The sequence below is a fragment of the Apium graveolens genome, unplaced genomic scaffold (genome assembly GCF_009905375.1).
Source record: "Apium graveolens cultivar Ventura unplaced genomic scaffold, ASM990537v1 ctg5004, whole genome shotgun sequence".
Lineage (NCBI taxonomy): Eukaryota > Viridiplantae > Streptophyta > Magnoliopsida > Apiales > Apiaceae > Apium > Apium graveolens.
Genome location: NW_027418781.1, coordinates 1 through 16,661, shown reverse-complemented (window position 1 = coordinate 16,661; position 16,661 = coordinate 1). Strand labels below are relative to the sequence as shown.

Genomic DNA, 16,661 nt, shown 5'->3' with positions numbered 1-16,661 from the left:
TTGTTCTGACTCTAAAGCTTTTACACTATCTCCTTATCTTGGGGAATTACTTTCCCGAAAACAATTGACTGGACTTAAATCAGTTTATTATAATCTCTTGCTCCGTGCCTTCCTTGGCCTTTCACCAGCAGGTGGTCTCTCTCTTAGGAGGGTGAGTGACAAAAACAGTCTTTTGTGATTCGTCAATCATTTAGAATCTCAAATGATTCCTATATTTCCTTTAGCCAGGCTCTTGCCTCGACTAGGTCAACCTGTTCCTTGGAACTCTGAGAGCTTATCGATTTAAAGGTCATGAAAGAATCTCCTGCCGCATTGTCCCCTCAGGGTGGTGGTTGGGGATAATAGTCTAAGTTCTGTCTAGACAGGTCCATAAATTGCCATATAGGAGTACCGTCTCGGGTCTCCTTTCCTTACTCGACTTTCTGTTTCCTTAGTATGAAATGTTTCAACCTTCTCCCATAATCAGGGTTATCTTATACATTAAAAACCATGTTTTCCACTCTATTATGTTATGGGTTCTTTCTTTCTTGATGGCAACCTCCCTGACTATCACACTCTGGGTTTGCCCTAAATCCTATTCCTCAACTATGGCTCTCATCTAAGTTCTCATCCTTAAGCTCTTGAACTTTCGGAACCCAAATTCTATAGGAATACCTCATTATTCCCTTATCATCTTTCTCAGTATTAATCTCATATTTATTTGTTGGCTCTCTGCCTTCATTCATCACCTTTTTCTGGCACAATATGCTCTTTTCCAATAATTCGGTCTCTATTGCAATCTCAAACAACTTTTCGGTACCGGCTCCGGTTACTTTCACTACTATTTCCATTTTCTCAAAATCTCTTATCAACTCTCCAAAAGACATTATCATCTTGAGTCCCTCCTTTTTACTAAGGGCATCAGCCACCACATTGGCTTTCCCCGAATGATAAAGAATCTCCCAATCATTATTCTTGATTAGCTCTAACTGCCTCCTCTGGCATATGTTGAGCTCTTTCTACGTGAAAATGTACTAGAGCACTTATGGCTTAGGTAATTCTCGCACTTCTCTCCATACAAGTAGTGCCTCCAATCTTTAGGGTAAAACTATTGCCACGAGCCTAAGCTCATGGGCGGGGATATCGAATTTCATATTACCTTAATTGTCTTGACGCGTACGCGATTACCTTGCTGTGCTGTATGAGAAGCACCCTAATTCCTTATGCGAAGCGTCACTACACTTCACAAAATCTCATTTTCCATCCGGCAACGCCAACATAGGGAACGTCACCAACCTTTGCTTCGGTTCTTAAAAGTTGTTCTCGCATTTCTCTGTCCATTCGAACTTCTCAGTCTTACGAGTAAGCCGTGTTAAAGGGGCTACTATCTTTACAAACTTGAACGAACCTCCGGTAGTGACCGGCCAATCCTACCTCTGGGAGTTGCCCTAACCATGGTCATCAATTCATCAGTGGTCCTTTATTCATTCTTGTCAGGATCCTCCACGAGATCCTCCTCAGCAACAATCCCATCTAGGACAACATCCTCAACCGCTACATCCTCAATATCAACATCATCCGGTCCTGCATTAGGACACTCTATCGGATCCACAATCCGATCTCCAATTAGTAATAAAACATCATCGCGTTGATGTTCCTCAACTTCAGGGTTCGGAGTCCCGCTACCATATACGATAACGAACTACGCTTCTATCGCTACATTTATAAGGGTTCCCATAAGGGTTTTAACTGTCAGTACTACGTTAGGTAGTCCGACTATGAACTTGGCAAGAGTTCTTATTATCTTAGTGAAATTATTATCTTAACGTCCCATCATCTCTGAGGTTTATAACGCTTAGCTCTGATACCATTTCTGTAACACCCCCAGATCCGGGGTCGGGGATCCGGGTCGTCACGAGTTCCGTTTCCCTTAATAACACCCAATCTTAATAATTACTCAACTACTCTGTACTGTGACCCCACTATAAACACACACACCACACGTTATAGTCTCAGAGATGAATATCCAAAAATAATCACAAGTCATTTTATTCCACAATTATATGCCAATACACCTTAAACAGGTTTCCGAATAAATTTACATTTCTTTGCCATTATTACAATTCATAAATATACATAATCTGATACATCAAAAGTTGAAAGCCTAGCCTATTGGTAGTTCCTACCTCAGCTATGGCAGCATCAGTGCTTCTAGAAAACTGCGGAACGTCTCCTAACCTCTTGCGAATCGGGAGCTTGATCCGGTTCATCTTGTCTATCTGTTGTTGTGTGATGAAAGAAGAAAGCAAGGGTGAGCAGCAAGCCCACCAAAATAATATGTATAATGATTAATAGTATATGAGCCTTCTCATAGTACTCATGAAAGTCTTGGTCAAAAGAAATGAACCAAGTTGATATCTTAATGCGATGAAGTCGCAAAATATTCAGTATATATACATATATACTTTTCAAAATCTTGGAAGTCCTCTTCCATACATAATATACACAGAGTTCCAGTTTATAACTGTATAAAAATATTGTTGCAAGGTGATCTCATATATCTAACCTTGTCTCAACGTTTTTTTCTGAAAATCTTTGTCATGCATAAGATAATCATTTACTAGATATAAGTTTAAAAGATGAAGTTACAAGATACTCCAATTTACTTATATCTTTTCTAAATACTACTTGAACTACCACCGTTCAAGTTATAATTAGTTTCAAAAGTTCATCACGTAGATGAGACTACAAGACCAGATTTGAATAGATTAAATCTTTAAAATATCATCAAAATAAAATGAAGTTACGAGATACTTCATTTGATGCAAACATCATTTTGAAAACTTGACCCTGCCAACACTCAATAATCGCCCAGCCGTAGCCTTTCTATCGAAGTGCTCTGGGTAGTGTTGCAGAAATATCCAATTGGATGATGAACTCATTACGGGAGTTTGCCGCGCCAGGAAGACCACTTACGATGATCAGTCGTAGTAGTACAACCCCACCATTTTCTACATGTAGAGGAGAACCTGTCGGATTTACTTGTCAATCGAACACTGAACTCCTAAGGAATGGACCGCCTTAGCGGAACTTCCAGGCCATTTGGGCCAATATAATAAGGCTGGGCCGGCGCCACTCGACCACTTACGCCACTCCTAGTTCAGATGAAATCCATGACTCTGAAACGTAAAGCTCGTTCCCCCTTTCCCCAAGTAGAAACTTGTTGATACGGCTCCACCAAGAAGCCGTATCTAGTTGGAAAGGAGAACTCACCGATATTTCCCAGGCGATGCCTGTTAATGGATTAACTTGTTCCAAGAATTTTACTTCCCGAGTGTTGGGTAAGTAATCGATTCATTTAACAAAACAGCAACCTTGTTGCGAATATAAAACACACCACAGAGCCGGATCCCTCAGGTTTTGAGCGAGTATTTAAATCCCCTTCGAAAAGAGGATCTTAAATATAAAAAAATGAGTTTTGGGATCCGCTCTAACTTTTAAAAATCATTTTGAAGACTCGCAAAACATTTTTAAGAATGTTTGGAGTGATGCTGATTTAACAAAATAAATCAGTCCCAATATATTAGAAAATATCTGAATATTATTGTTTAAATAATATTCCCATAAAGAATAATCTTTATAAAAATAATTGAAGTAGAAGTTTTAAAACTTATACTTGAAATGAATATTAAATAACCAAAGATATACCTATACGAAAGTACTATCTTTATTTGAATAATCAAAAGTGAGTTTGATTATCGACACCTTATTCTTTAATAAAATAAAGAATATATCTCAGCAAATAATCGGAGTCATAGATCCTCAAATGAATATTCAAATAATATTCAATAAATAAAATAAGTTGAGTCATAAGCCCTCGAATGAATATTCGAAATAATATTCAATAAATAAATAAGCTGAGTCATAAGCCCTCGAATGAATATTATAAATAATATTCATAAAAAAAATAAAGGAGTCATACATCCTCAAATGAATATCCAAGTAATATTCAATAAATAATATAAAGGAGTCATAAGTCCTCGAATGAATATTCAAGATAATATTCATTAAATAAAATAAAGTTATCGAATAAACCTAGTTCGATTAATAGTTTTGAAAACTATAACCATATATTTATATAAATATATATGTATATATATACATATATACAAAATCTACTCGGGATCCTCGACTCCCGGTTTAGAAAATATTTCTACCTTTTGGGTCCCTATACTAAGGGTATATGCAAGTTACCGCTATCCTCTAGCATAGGTATTATCAACTGAATCAACAATTATATATGGAAAGAATATGAAACAGACATGCATATATATACCATAGCAGCATGCTTCAATATATTGCAACATTTGCTAATATAAACATCATGCATCTATCGCAAGATAATGCATATACATATATACATCACAACAACAGTATAACGGGTAGAAAACTTGCCTGAGCGACTGGGGGTTACGAATGGCTCGGGACGAGTCTGGTAACCTATAAATAACAAGTAAGTTGGAATTAAACCAAAGTCACTTGTAAATCTATACTTTAACTAACTTAGACTCTAACGCTTGTTTTGCGCTTACTGATTCTCTTAAGTCACTCGAGTACCCTCGGCTCCACCATTTTTAATAATTTAACCTTTACGAGTTTTAAGGCGATTCCTTCGCGAGTGTCTTACCAACTGCCTAACACACTTACCATAAATGTTTCATACATTAATTAACCCTTTTTGGTCTTTAACCTATGTTTCAAAGTAAGGCGAGGGGAAAAGTTTCGTTCGCAAAACGCCGTTACTTGAAACGGTTGTTTCTCCTAAACCGTGCATCGGAATCGAACGAACTACATATCAAAACGAAGCTCGTAACATGAGCTATCTAAACATGGCAGTGGTCATAATCTAGCAGGGGGTTCTCGGGTCCTAATGTTATGCACAAAAACAGTCCAAAGAAAATCGGACGTTACGACGGCTATGTTTACGCGATTACCAATGTTTAAACTACTCCAATTAACCACCAACAAACTCATAACCATCAATACAACAAAACTTCACCTAAACCATACCACATCAGTCCATAATCTACAAGGTTTTCAACTCAAACAACCACAATCAAGACCTATGAACTATAATCAAGCTTCAATTACCAAAACACTTCCAAATCAAACCAAACTACTAATAATCACAATCCATGCTTCTCATTTCACAACACCAACCATTAAACTTACTAACAAATAAAGTAAAGGCTAGGGTTTGAAGTTTATACCTTCCTTGGGAGGTGTTAAGTTGCTAGGAAGCCTTAGGGAGCCTCCTACAAGCTTGATATTTCCAAAGAAATCAAGAACACAAAGTTAGGCTTTGAAGTTTCTAAAAGTCCGATTTAAAGAACTGTAAAAATGAGGGTCTTACCATGATTATTTGGACGAGACTTGTGAACAAGAGTTGTAGGCCATCTCAATACCTTTCCAATGAGCTATAGAACACAATATTTGAGTGAGAAATGAAGGAGATACAGCAGTTTTAGTGTTCTGGTTCTGTTTTGGCCGAGAGCATGAAGAACAATGCCTTGGTTTCTTTTTGATTTTGATGAAAAATGATTTGCTTGGCTTGGTTGGTTTGATTTTTGTGTTTGTTTTAGTAAATTACCTAGTTGCCCTTGATTTTGTGTGGTTAAAAAGCCACCACATCTCCTTCCTTCCCATGTCATGCTTGTGTCATCCTCATGATGTCATCCTCCCCTCCTTGTCCTCTTCTCATTGGTTGGTGACATCATCCTCTCTAATCCCTTTGATTAACTTCCTAATTGTTTGCCTAATGACCGCTGATCTGTTATACGGTTCGCTTAACTTTCGTTTTCGTTTATCATTTGAGGGATCATACCCGGGATCTTATTACTTAGGTTCCCTTAACCTTTCTCAATATATTATATTCCTTTTATGATCCTCTCCTATAATCCTTTAATTTAAATCCTTTTTATCCTGTTACCTTTTTCTCAAATCTTTCCGTATCAAGTGTATTTCCGGGAAAAATCAAAGTGTTCGGATTTGGATTCTGACGATCTTTACATACACTTATATCCCATATAAAGTACTAATAAAATCTCATAATATCCATATCAGAACCCCTACATAGTGTGGCATGAAAAGTTTTCTCATTCAGCAAAAACACTATTCATAAGGGTTTCAAAAATTTCCCAAAAATTGGGGTTATTACACCTAAGCTACTTCTTTAATGATGACATTCCCAAGATTGATATTGCCATATCCCAATGTTTTTCCAATGTTGCCATCTCCATAAGAAATACTTGGGCCAGCTTTTTTCCACAAAGTCTGATAGCAGGGCTTTATTTCCAGTCATATGTCCTGAACATCCACTGTCCAGAACTAGGATATTTTTCCTGTTGCCCTGCAATCACAAAGACCACTAATGATTAGTTTTAAGGACCCAGACTTGCTTGGATCCTTTGGCCTTATCAAGTTTGTTAACATTTGCAGTGGATTTAGCATCAGAGTTTATGTTAACATTTTTCTTATCAGAACTTACACTATCAGACTTTGAATCAGAATTTACACTAGAAGGAACAATGGAAACTTTCTTCAAAGAAGGTTTTAATTGATAATAATTATAGTACAAACTATGATATTCCTTACAAGTATAAATGGAATGCCATAAACTACCACAATGAAAACAAGGATTCTGTGATTTATATCTAACAGACTGACTCTTAACTCCTGATTTTGAAGGTAAGGAGTTAATGTTCTTATTCTTCCTGCAAAAAGAAGCCAGATGGTTAGAACTTCCACAGTTATGACATGTTTTCCTAGGAGCATCAGGAACAGGTTTATAATCATTTCTTTTATTCACACCTTCCTTTCCATTCCTATTTTTCCTAGGTGATTTTACCTTGTTTACATTCTTTACATCTTTCAGCTTATGCTTAAGCTGCTTCTTAGTCATTAAGCCTATGTTTACTTCAGCTGTCTTTTCCTGTCTTAGTTTGTCAGAAGTTAATCCCTCTCTAACTTCTAATTTATCATTATCAGACTTTACAGTTACAAACTTAACAGGTTTTAACTTTGGCTTTTGCTTAACCATAGGCTTAATTTCTACAGTTCCTTTATCATTCTTATCCTCTCCATAACATAAGCCCTCTTTCCAATTTTCACTACTTAGCAAATTTTGAGTTGTTCTGCCAGAGTTAGTCCAAGTCCTGATTATCTCTCTTTCCTTTTCTAACTCAGTTTTTAGAGATTCATTCATTTTTAGCACTTCATCCCTAACATAAAAAGCATCATCTCTATCCTTCTGAGTTTGATGGAACATAACTAACTCTTTTTCTAAGAAATCATTTCTTTTCTTAGAAGCAAGATTTTCAGAAGTTAATCTTTCACATGTTAAAGTTTGATCTCTATAACTAACAAACATGGTTTTAAGATATCTTCTCAACTCATTAATATCATCAGTATGAAAAGCATAAGTAGTCTAATGTACCTTTGTTTCAGCGATTTCAGAACTGCTCTCAGCACTTTCTTTATCAGCATTTGCCATCAACGCATAGTTCTCCTCACTTTCAGAGTCTGAGGTGTCTGTCCAGCTTTTCTGCTTTGTGACAAGAGCCTTGCCTTTGTCACCCTTTACCTTCTTGCAATCAGGAGATATGTGGTTGTTCTCACCACAGTTATAGCATTTGACATTGGTATAATCTCCTCTATCAGACTTTCCTCCTCTGCCTTCAGATCTTCTGAAATTCTTCTTATCAGAACTTATGCCTTTCCTGGAAAACTTCTTTCCCTTCTTGAACTTCCTGTATGCAATTTTGTGATCCCTTTCACCATAAGAGCACACAGCTTCATCATCTCCTCATCAGCATCAGTCTCAGGCAAGCTTTCAAAATCTGAGTCATCATCACTTTCAGAACTTGATGACTCAGTATCAGACTTTGTGAACAGAGCTTTACCCTTGTCTTTCCTTGAGGTAGCTGCCTTGGGGGATTCTTCTTCAGCCTTAAGAGCAACTGTCCTTGACTTTCCTCCTTTCCTCACTTGTTAGGTCACACACACTGTAGAGGGGGTGAATACAGTGTAAAATACAATCAAATCAAACTTTAATATCTTAAGTAACAGAAAGCAAACTTTATTGAACAATAAACTCTGTTACAGTATGGAACTGTTACCTCTCAGTGATAAACAAATATCACGAGAGCTGCTAGGGTTACAATGAATAATCTACTCGAATATGATAACACTTATAGTGTAAACCCTATGTCTGTGTTTATATATTACACAGTTATAAGATAATCGCTAATTGATATGGAATATAATTCTGCTTCCTAAAATATATCAATCAGATATCTTTTCTTCCAAGTATTCCATTCTTCACGGAACTCCTTCTTCATGCATATCTCTTCTTATGTTTATCTCGATCTTCTTTCCTTTAATCAGCTACTGTCCTTATCTGATCGTCCTTCAGCACTTAACTTCTGATATCCAACTTCTGATGATTATCTCCTGATAATATAAGTACTGATATCCTTAAGTCCTGACTTCCAGTATAAGTACTGATTCCCAGTTAAGTACTGATTTGTCCTGTTAAGTAAGATCTGAAAACTAAACATAAATCATATTAGCCATGACATTATCAAATATATCTAACATTGCTGATCTACGCTCTTCCTGTTTTTAAGAGAGAAAAATATATATTATTTAAGAGCTAGAAGAAATTCTATAACTTATGAGAAGGCTTACAATTTTAAAGGTTTTTAATATAAAAATAAGACATTAACCTCGATACATAAAGACTCTAACAGATGCCAGAATCACAATTTTGGGTTCAATTTCAGTAACTTGTACAATGATTCAAAATTTGTTGGCAAAGAACCGCTAAAACACACTTGGATGGCCCTCCTAAAATGAATATAATAAAACGTCAAACAATTATGGATGTTCAATAGTGTTAACGCGTAAAATATGAAAATTAGAGGATGGCGTAGTATTTTTATAATTGTCAAAATTTTTATTGAAGAGTCTTACACGCCATCTGAAATTCTGAAGCGTAACACTTCCTTTTCACCAAATCTTGTCATAATAGATTGTACTGGTTGTAGGAGTTCAACAATTCCAATAACATCTACAACAATAAACTTAAAGTTAAAAACAACAAACTGTAAGAGATTTGATCTAAAATTTAATACGTAATACCAGTGGAATAAATAGGAAGCTCATCGAGAGCAGAATAATGAAGGGAATAATATAGGAGCGTCACAAGAACCAAATCAAATTTATGGCGCGGTATACTCAAAATTTCCTCAGGTTCCAACACCACCACAGTGATGGGAAGAAACATGATATAATTTGTAGAATGTACAGGCCTCAAAAACCCAGCAGCTGGAAGAACCTAAACATTTCTGATACGTAACAATGTGCCAGGTTTACTGATAAAGGCAAAGAAATTCCAAAGAGCTGGTGGAACAATTACAAGTATGTGATTATTTTGCAAAAAAGAAAATTTTAGGATAGAGGCTGGAAACCACAATCATAGATGCGGTATAAGTCATATAGTTATTCAATCAAACCTCATAGTCCAATTGAATAAGATTGTGCCTGACTAAACACCTTGTCGATAAGTTGATACCCACATTCTTGTCACACGAACCTTCATAGTCCAAGCAGTATGATTACCATCCAGATTGGATAAATGATGATGGTCCTGCATATCTGAGTAACGAAAAAGTTAATAGATGTTATCAAAAAAGGAGTATGTTAAATGTTCATATCAACAAAGAGGTAATGAATTGTAATTATACTTGGATGTTCTGCCATATGAACTCTGAAATTAGTTTGTGAGTTGGATATATAGCAAAAAAAATCCGAATGTGTGGAGCGTTTAAGACAATCGGCTGTATTTTTAATAAAGATATACACTATCTTTATATTTAAGGTGATAGGCTGATAATTAGTCCATGAAAATCTCAATCAATAGATATCTATTAGAGTTATATAATGATCCTTAACAGCTTACACTAATATTAGCATGGAAAAAAAGATTGTGTTAAAATAGAAGATCAATTAGTAACATAAACGTGATATTAAACAAATATTTAAATATGAGTTAATTATCTGATAGTTATTGTTGTTATCCCATAATCTTCTCTGATTATCATAATGTCTCCTTATTAATATAAAACATATCACATCTAATTTATTGAGAATTTGATATGCATGAAAAACTATTCGAGAATCTGCCTTTTACTTCGCATATGAGCATCAATAACCAATATGACCTGATGTAATTCTAATTTATTAACAAATAATTTCTCAAACTACCAATTATAATAAAATGATGAGTAACTTAGTCAGGATTGTAAATGTGCAATACAAATAACTAATCTGATACATTCTCATCATTTATGCTCGGTAGGTTGTAAAATGCTTCTTCATAGACTATATTTGATGTAATATTTGTGGTGGTACCATCATCACTGTCGATGAGAATGTGGAGACCTTCTGGTCTTGTAACTCTTGAGATGGCAACGTAGACATGGCCATGAGAAAACACTGCTCTGGGAAGGTATAGACCAACCATGTCAAGTGATTGGCCCTGGCTCTTATTAATTGTCATTCCATAACAAATCTGGAGTGGGAACTGAATTCTTTTAAACTCAAAAGGCCAGCTGGTATCTGTTGGAATCATCTCTATCCTCGGATCAAATGTTTTGAGCCAACATGGGATCCGCATAATATTTCACACTCAATACTATTATTCTTGCAGGATATCACAATCATTCGTGTGCCGTTACACAATCCCATAATTTGGTTTAAATTTCTCATAAGCATGACAAGGACGCCAATCTTGATGTTTAACTCGTGCTTAGGAATGCAAGGCATATTTAATGAGTTCAGGTACTCTACTTGAAATGCTGATCTGAATTCATTATCTTTATCACCAGCATCGTCAATTGAATCCTAACTAAGATATGTGTGTAGAGTTCCAGGATTTTTCTCAAGAATGCTGTTATTGATGTCGTCCACCACAACATTAGTTGGTGTTAGGATAACTCTTGATCTTAGATAAGAATGTGAAGACATGTTTCTTAGAAAATCCGGGTAAGTAATTTCAAAAGACTTTCTATAGGATTTTGCATGGTATGAACAACATATTGATCTGGAATCTTTATTAGCATTTCACCAGTGTCTGCATCAGGACTAAAGTTCTCAACTTTACCATCGCCACCTAAAAGCTGCCATTTACTGAATTCCGCTATAACCTTATTCTCCACATCTGTATTTCCTGCATGAAGACACATATTTTGCTTAAGTAAAAATACTTGGCAAAATTCCCAAATCTTTGATTTATTGAGGGTGGAACCTACTACTTCAGCTCTGGATGCCTTTGGAATCACGGGTAAAATCTGCCTATAATCTCCGCCAAAAACTACTGTGATACCACCAAATGGATTCTTTGCTCTCCTTTTGTCAATAGCAGACATTATATCCCTCAAAGAACGGTCAACAGATTTAAAGGCATGACGATGTTGCATTGGCGCTTCATCTCAAATGATCAAATCAGTTTGTTGGATTAATTCTGCAATATCGGTTCCATGTTTGATTCCGGCTGTACTGTCATGACCAAGTTTCAAAGGAATATGGAATCTTGAATGTGTAGTTCTACCACCAGGCAACCATACGGTTGTTATTCCACATGAGGCAACATGAAGCACAATATTTCCTTCTGAACGATGGCGATAACATAATGTCTGCCACAGAAATGTCTTGCTGCATCCTCCACTTCCATATACATAGAAAACACCACTACCTTATTATAAACATTTTGTATGATAGAATCGTAAACGTTCTTCTGTTCAGGGTTGAGCATTCCATGATTCTTTTCATGCAAAATTTCCAGTTCTTCTTTATCATATGAAGTTTCTTCTTGGAGTAGTCTGTTAACAGCATTGCTAAAATAAACTTCACTTGGAAATGGCATTGTCGCGTAGTCCTTCAAACTCTTCCCGATGTCATTAAATAATTTTTCAATTTCTGCGGGCAAAAATATACATGAAGTGTTATGTTAGTTTAAAAGTATACTACATATAATATCTAAAACAGAATTATGTTAATTATTCAGGTAGTATGATAATGAGATATAAACCTGCAAGTGCATAATTCTTCAAATCTTCGTCTGATAGGTATAGATGAGGATCATTAAGCATATGTCGCCTGATGATGAGAATATCGTTTGACATACATTGCCAATTAACTTCCCAAAGTCTAAGTGGATCTGAAATAGGAATATATGCCAAAATATTGACAAACATTGCACGTAACTGTAGAGGCAATGATGTATGAGAGTTCTCGACAATTGCTTCATGCCATTGGTTATCATTTTGTAGAAGACTAAGGGCCGCACATGCTTCCTTGAATGTTTCGTGGATATGTCCATTAACAGTTTTAAGATCTTCAAAAGACCTGGAACCTTTCTTCCTTGATGAATGCACTTCAGAGAGTCTCCCAATAACCTCTCCTCTTTTCCTTTCTTTCCAAATACCAGGTCGAGGATGCCAAGTAAATTTATTTGGAAATTCAGAATAACTATAATTCCTCGCATTTGGGAAAGTCTGATTTGCATCAAACCATGCTTCTAACTTGGTTTTTTTTGATATTGCCTTGTCGCAAACATCCTCCAAGACATCTCCAGCCTTAAACGAAACATGCTTCTCACCTGGTAAATATATTAGTAACCTCTCTACCGATGGCCAACGAGAATGAATGTCAAAAGCAAATATCGTTCAAGATGCTTCTGACGCGCAAACATATCTCCCATCCAAATAATGTTTTACCTCATCAATCGGGCCTTTTGGTGCTTTTTGGGATTATTGCAGAAGTACATGTACGTGTTTTCCTCAAACACATTGTTGCCGTGTCAGGACCCTTTAGACAGTATTTGAAAAGGTACTTTAATGATCTTGAATTATTGCAAATCTCCAGATTCATGTGACATTGAAAATGCACCAAAAGATCGCGATTGAATGGGACAACAAAGTGATTATCAAGATTGACCCCCTTTTTGTTAATGGTAATTCCAGTCCTTCTTCTTTTATATATGGGGAATCCACACTCATAAAAAAATGTATGAGAATTATACATGTAACAAAACATATTTAAAATTGTAAAAAATCGGGTAATAAAACTGGAGGTATTAACAAGTAAAGTATTTATAATTTAAGGATCTTAATGAAAATACCGCTTAGGAAAATGCTTTATACAGTTGCCTTTGACCATGCATGGGGATTTAGTATAATCAGAACCACATGGTCCGTGGATCATATAATTGCTCACAGCATTATATCCAACTGGATCAATTTCTGGATCAGGAATTTCAGCTGATACCATTTTATCAATTTGCTCAATTGTTTTAGGTCTATCGTCGGGGTGCAACCAAATTAATATATGAGTGTGAGGCAATCCATGCTTCTGGAATTTAATTACATGCATCACTATGGATATATTGTAGAAAAACGGTTAGTACCAGGAAAAATATATACTAAAAGTGCATTTTGATAGAACAATTTAGGAATAATTGTGTGAGTATAAAAAAACTTAGCGAAAATTATACCTCCTACACATCTGCCAAAACAATTTTTCTTTTTAATCATATCTATAAGTTGATCAACCTTCATTTTAAAGTCTCTGGCTACAACATCAGGTGCATCAGCAACATCAACACCAGGCATATGTTTTAACATGTGCTGAATTTCGGGCCATTTTGTATTAGTGGTCATAGTAAGGAATAATGAAGGATGTCCTAAAGTTCGACATATTTCTAATGAGTCTTTAAAATACTGAGTCATATAACGCTTACTTCCGGTAAATGAAGCGGGAAGAATGATTGCTTTACCAATATTGGATGGATTTCTATCTCCCTTTTGCATTGCATCTCTGATATTATGGTAGAGATCATATCTTATAGTAGTTTGATGGTCTCTAATCCAGTCCAATCTGTACTGCTCAATTGCGGTGAAAGCCTTCATCCATAACATATTGTTGCCATAAACGACCTCCGAGATATGGTGTCAAACCTGTTACAGTAAAAGGTATAAATGAATCGAATATAAACTAATTATCACAAAGTTGAACATCTGAATGAGAAATTATACTTCTGTTAAATAGAAACTTTGTACCTTCGGAAAGACGTATCATTAGTTTATAATTATAAAACTCTCTCATTGTAATATACTCTCTAGCACCTTTTTCATCAGGATCTTCAGATTCGGTAACTTCTACGTCTCTCTTAGAATGCTTCACAAGTCTATTTGATGGGATCTCACGGTAATATCCAATATCTCCGTGAGGGAAAAGTAATGGATATTGAAGTTGCATGAAACGTGGATCAGTCTCAAAATCCTCTGTCATCCGTCAACTCTAGAATCAATGATAGTATCTCGACAGCCTTTTGCATAAGGAGAAGTAACAATCAATCCTGCTACCTCATTTGGTGGAGCAATGTGATTTGGTCGGCCACTTGCCTGAACTCGATGAAATCAGAACCAACTTAAACTCATCTACTGCATTTTGCCTAACCCTTTCGCGAGCCATACGAAAACCTTTAACAACCTGTTATGCTCATCCAACATATGCAACAAAGATTGTACAATTTCTTCATTAACAGTATCCCTGCCCACCATTAACTGCATTGATCCTGTTGTTGATTTCGTCCTCTGTGTCATAGATATAAAGCTGACAAAACTTTGGAGTGTTATCGTCAGTTGGGACCAGACTTCCTATTTTTGGTAATTAACACCTTGGACCTTGAAGCAATATGGCGCACCACCTCTGTTTATTGAATGGTCAATCTTTCCTCCAGTAGAACTCATGGCAACCATGCAGTTGTAAATCTTATGTTTTGTTTGAAATGCTTAAAATCACTACGCCATAAGTGGGCTACTGTAATGCAAGTGTTACAAGCAGCGTTACATTAGCTAAATTTTTTTTGTCCTATTGTAACACCTCTCAATTAGTGTTACAGTAGGTTAAAATTAGTGTTACACAGAAATGCCGGTATTGCACGACATGTAACACCATCACCTAGTGTTACATTAGTTACTTTTTTAAATTTTCAAAATATTAAAGTAAAAATGTTATCATAAATTGGTAGTAAAATAATGTTTTGGATTATTAATGATCAAGAATGTAATATATAATATTACAAAAGTTAAAATTTTTTGTTGTACATAAATATAAAAATCACTTTTTTAGATTTAATTTAATAAAATAATAATTTAACAATTAACATAAAACTAAAAATTAAAATTACACACACATTTTTCTAAGTGAAAAATGGGCGGTTCTTTTCCCCCCTAAACAAAATGGCCCGACTTATTCTCTACTTGGACAAAACTATACAAACATTTCTCTCTCTCTCTGAAAACACACACCCTCTCTCCCGACTCGATGAATTGATAACAAATGGGGATTTGGAATTGAATAAATATTATATGGCTCTAATTAATAGGCTGGTACTTACTTGGCAATTTATATGATTTTGCAAGGTTTGTAGGGATTCCCTATGGCGATTCGAAGAAAATTACTAATTTTTAATTAATTTTACAAGTGATTGGGGTTCCAAATTGGGGTTCGAAGTGAATTGGTAAGCATTTACATCTTATTTGGTGTTTTGTTGCGTTCAATTATGGGTTTTGGTACCATTTACAGGAGGTTTTGTTTTGTAGGAGATTAGGGCTTCATAAATTTCTAAATCCACACTTACACTAAGTTCAAGCTTAATTCAAGACTAATGTTGGGAAGGTAAATATTGTTCTAATTTTGCGGCCATTATTTAGCAAATGATATACTGTGAAAAGTAGGGTTTGTTATCATAATAATTTGATATTAATTTTTATACTTTTTAATGTACTTAATCTATTATTTATAATGTTTGGAGTAGACATGTGGTCACTATTTAAAGGATTAAATAGGTGAGAAATGCGGCCGGGTTAATAATGAGGCTGCAAGCAGTATGATGCAAAAATTTTGGGACTCTGTTATGGCTTTAAGCCCCATTGATGATGATGATGAGACACGGAGGTAATAATATTTCTATTGTGATATTGACATGCTTCTAATTTCTTTACACTTTCTTACTAAGTTCTGTGGCACTGCAGTGAGAGTTCATTGAAATTGCTTTCCGAAGGAACATGAACCGAAATTGGGAGATATTCGATAAACATTCCTACAGCTTTTGTGTTTAAAATTCAAGATAGGAAGGGGCAGATGCATAGATTCAATTGTGGTATGCACTAACACTATTTTTTTCATTAGAAACTTGATGCTACTAATAAATTTGAGGTATTGTACATGTGACGGAAATGTATGTACAGTTTATAATTGAAACAAATATCTATAATAGAAATTAGTCTAGGCACATACAGTGACCTCTTTAACTGGGCATTTCAAGTGAAGTGTTAAACGTCTACACATAAGTCTTCAGGTGAGGGTATCTTTATCTGTAGCACTTGAGCATCATTTATTTATATTCAGATACAATCATTGGACATAAGAAAAACATGAGAAAGAGTCCTTTCTAAATATTATCAGGAACTTCATTCCTGGAATAAACTAACCCTATTTGTTTAACTTTTTACCAAAATAAATCCTGATATTATAATTATGTTTAAGTCGAAGAT

General features: G+C 35.4%; 1 protein-coding gene and 1 long non-coding RNA gene across 2 annotated transcripts; one reads left to right on the top strand and one right to left on the bottom strand.

Moving 5' to 3' along the window:
• Positions 1-11,671: 11,671 nt before the first annotated feature.
• Positions 11,672-13,910, bottom strand: LOC141702405 (uncharacterized). The gene is made up of 4 exons (XM_074506092.1): positions 13,595-13,910; positions 13,251-13,475; positions 12,131-12,724; positions 11,672-12,018 (listed from the first exon to the last, which is right to left on the bottom strand). Exons 1-4 carry the CDS (start codon positions 13,908-13,910, stop codon positions 11,672-11,674), a joined length of 1,482 nt encoding a protein of 493 aa, XP_074362193.1.
• A 1,574-nt stretch (positions 13,911-15,484) lies between these two features.
• LOC141702404 (uncharacterized) lies at positions 15,485-15,971 on the top strand. Its single transcript, XR_012567091.1, has 3 exons — positions 15,485-15,625; positions 15,708-15,783; positions 15,923-15,971. It is a non-coding gene; the product is annotated as an uncharacterized LOC141702404 (long non-coding RNA).
• Positions 15,972-16,661: the final 690 nt, after the last annotated feature.

Bases quoted from the DNA above. Each gene is read 5' to 3' on its own strand.
- LOC141702405 (XM_074506092.1), bottom strand. From the start codon at position 13,910: ATGCAAAAGGGAGATAGAAATCCATCCAATATTGGTAAAGCAATCATT. The intron at 13,476-13,594 runs GTATAATTTTCG...ATATATCCATAG, and splicing joins TTTTGGCAGATGTGTAGGAG to TGATGCATGTAATTAAATTC. The intron at 12,019-12,130 runs GTTTATATCTCA...TTTTGCCCGCAG, and splicing joins GAAGAATTATGCACTTGCAG to AAATTGAAAAATTATTTAAT.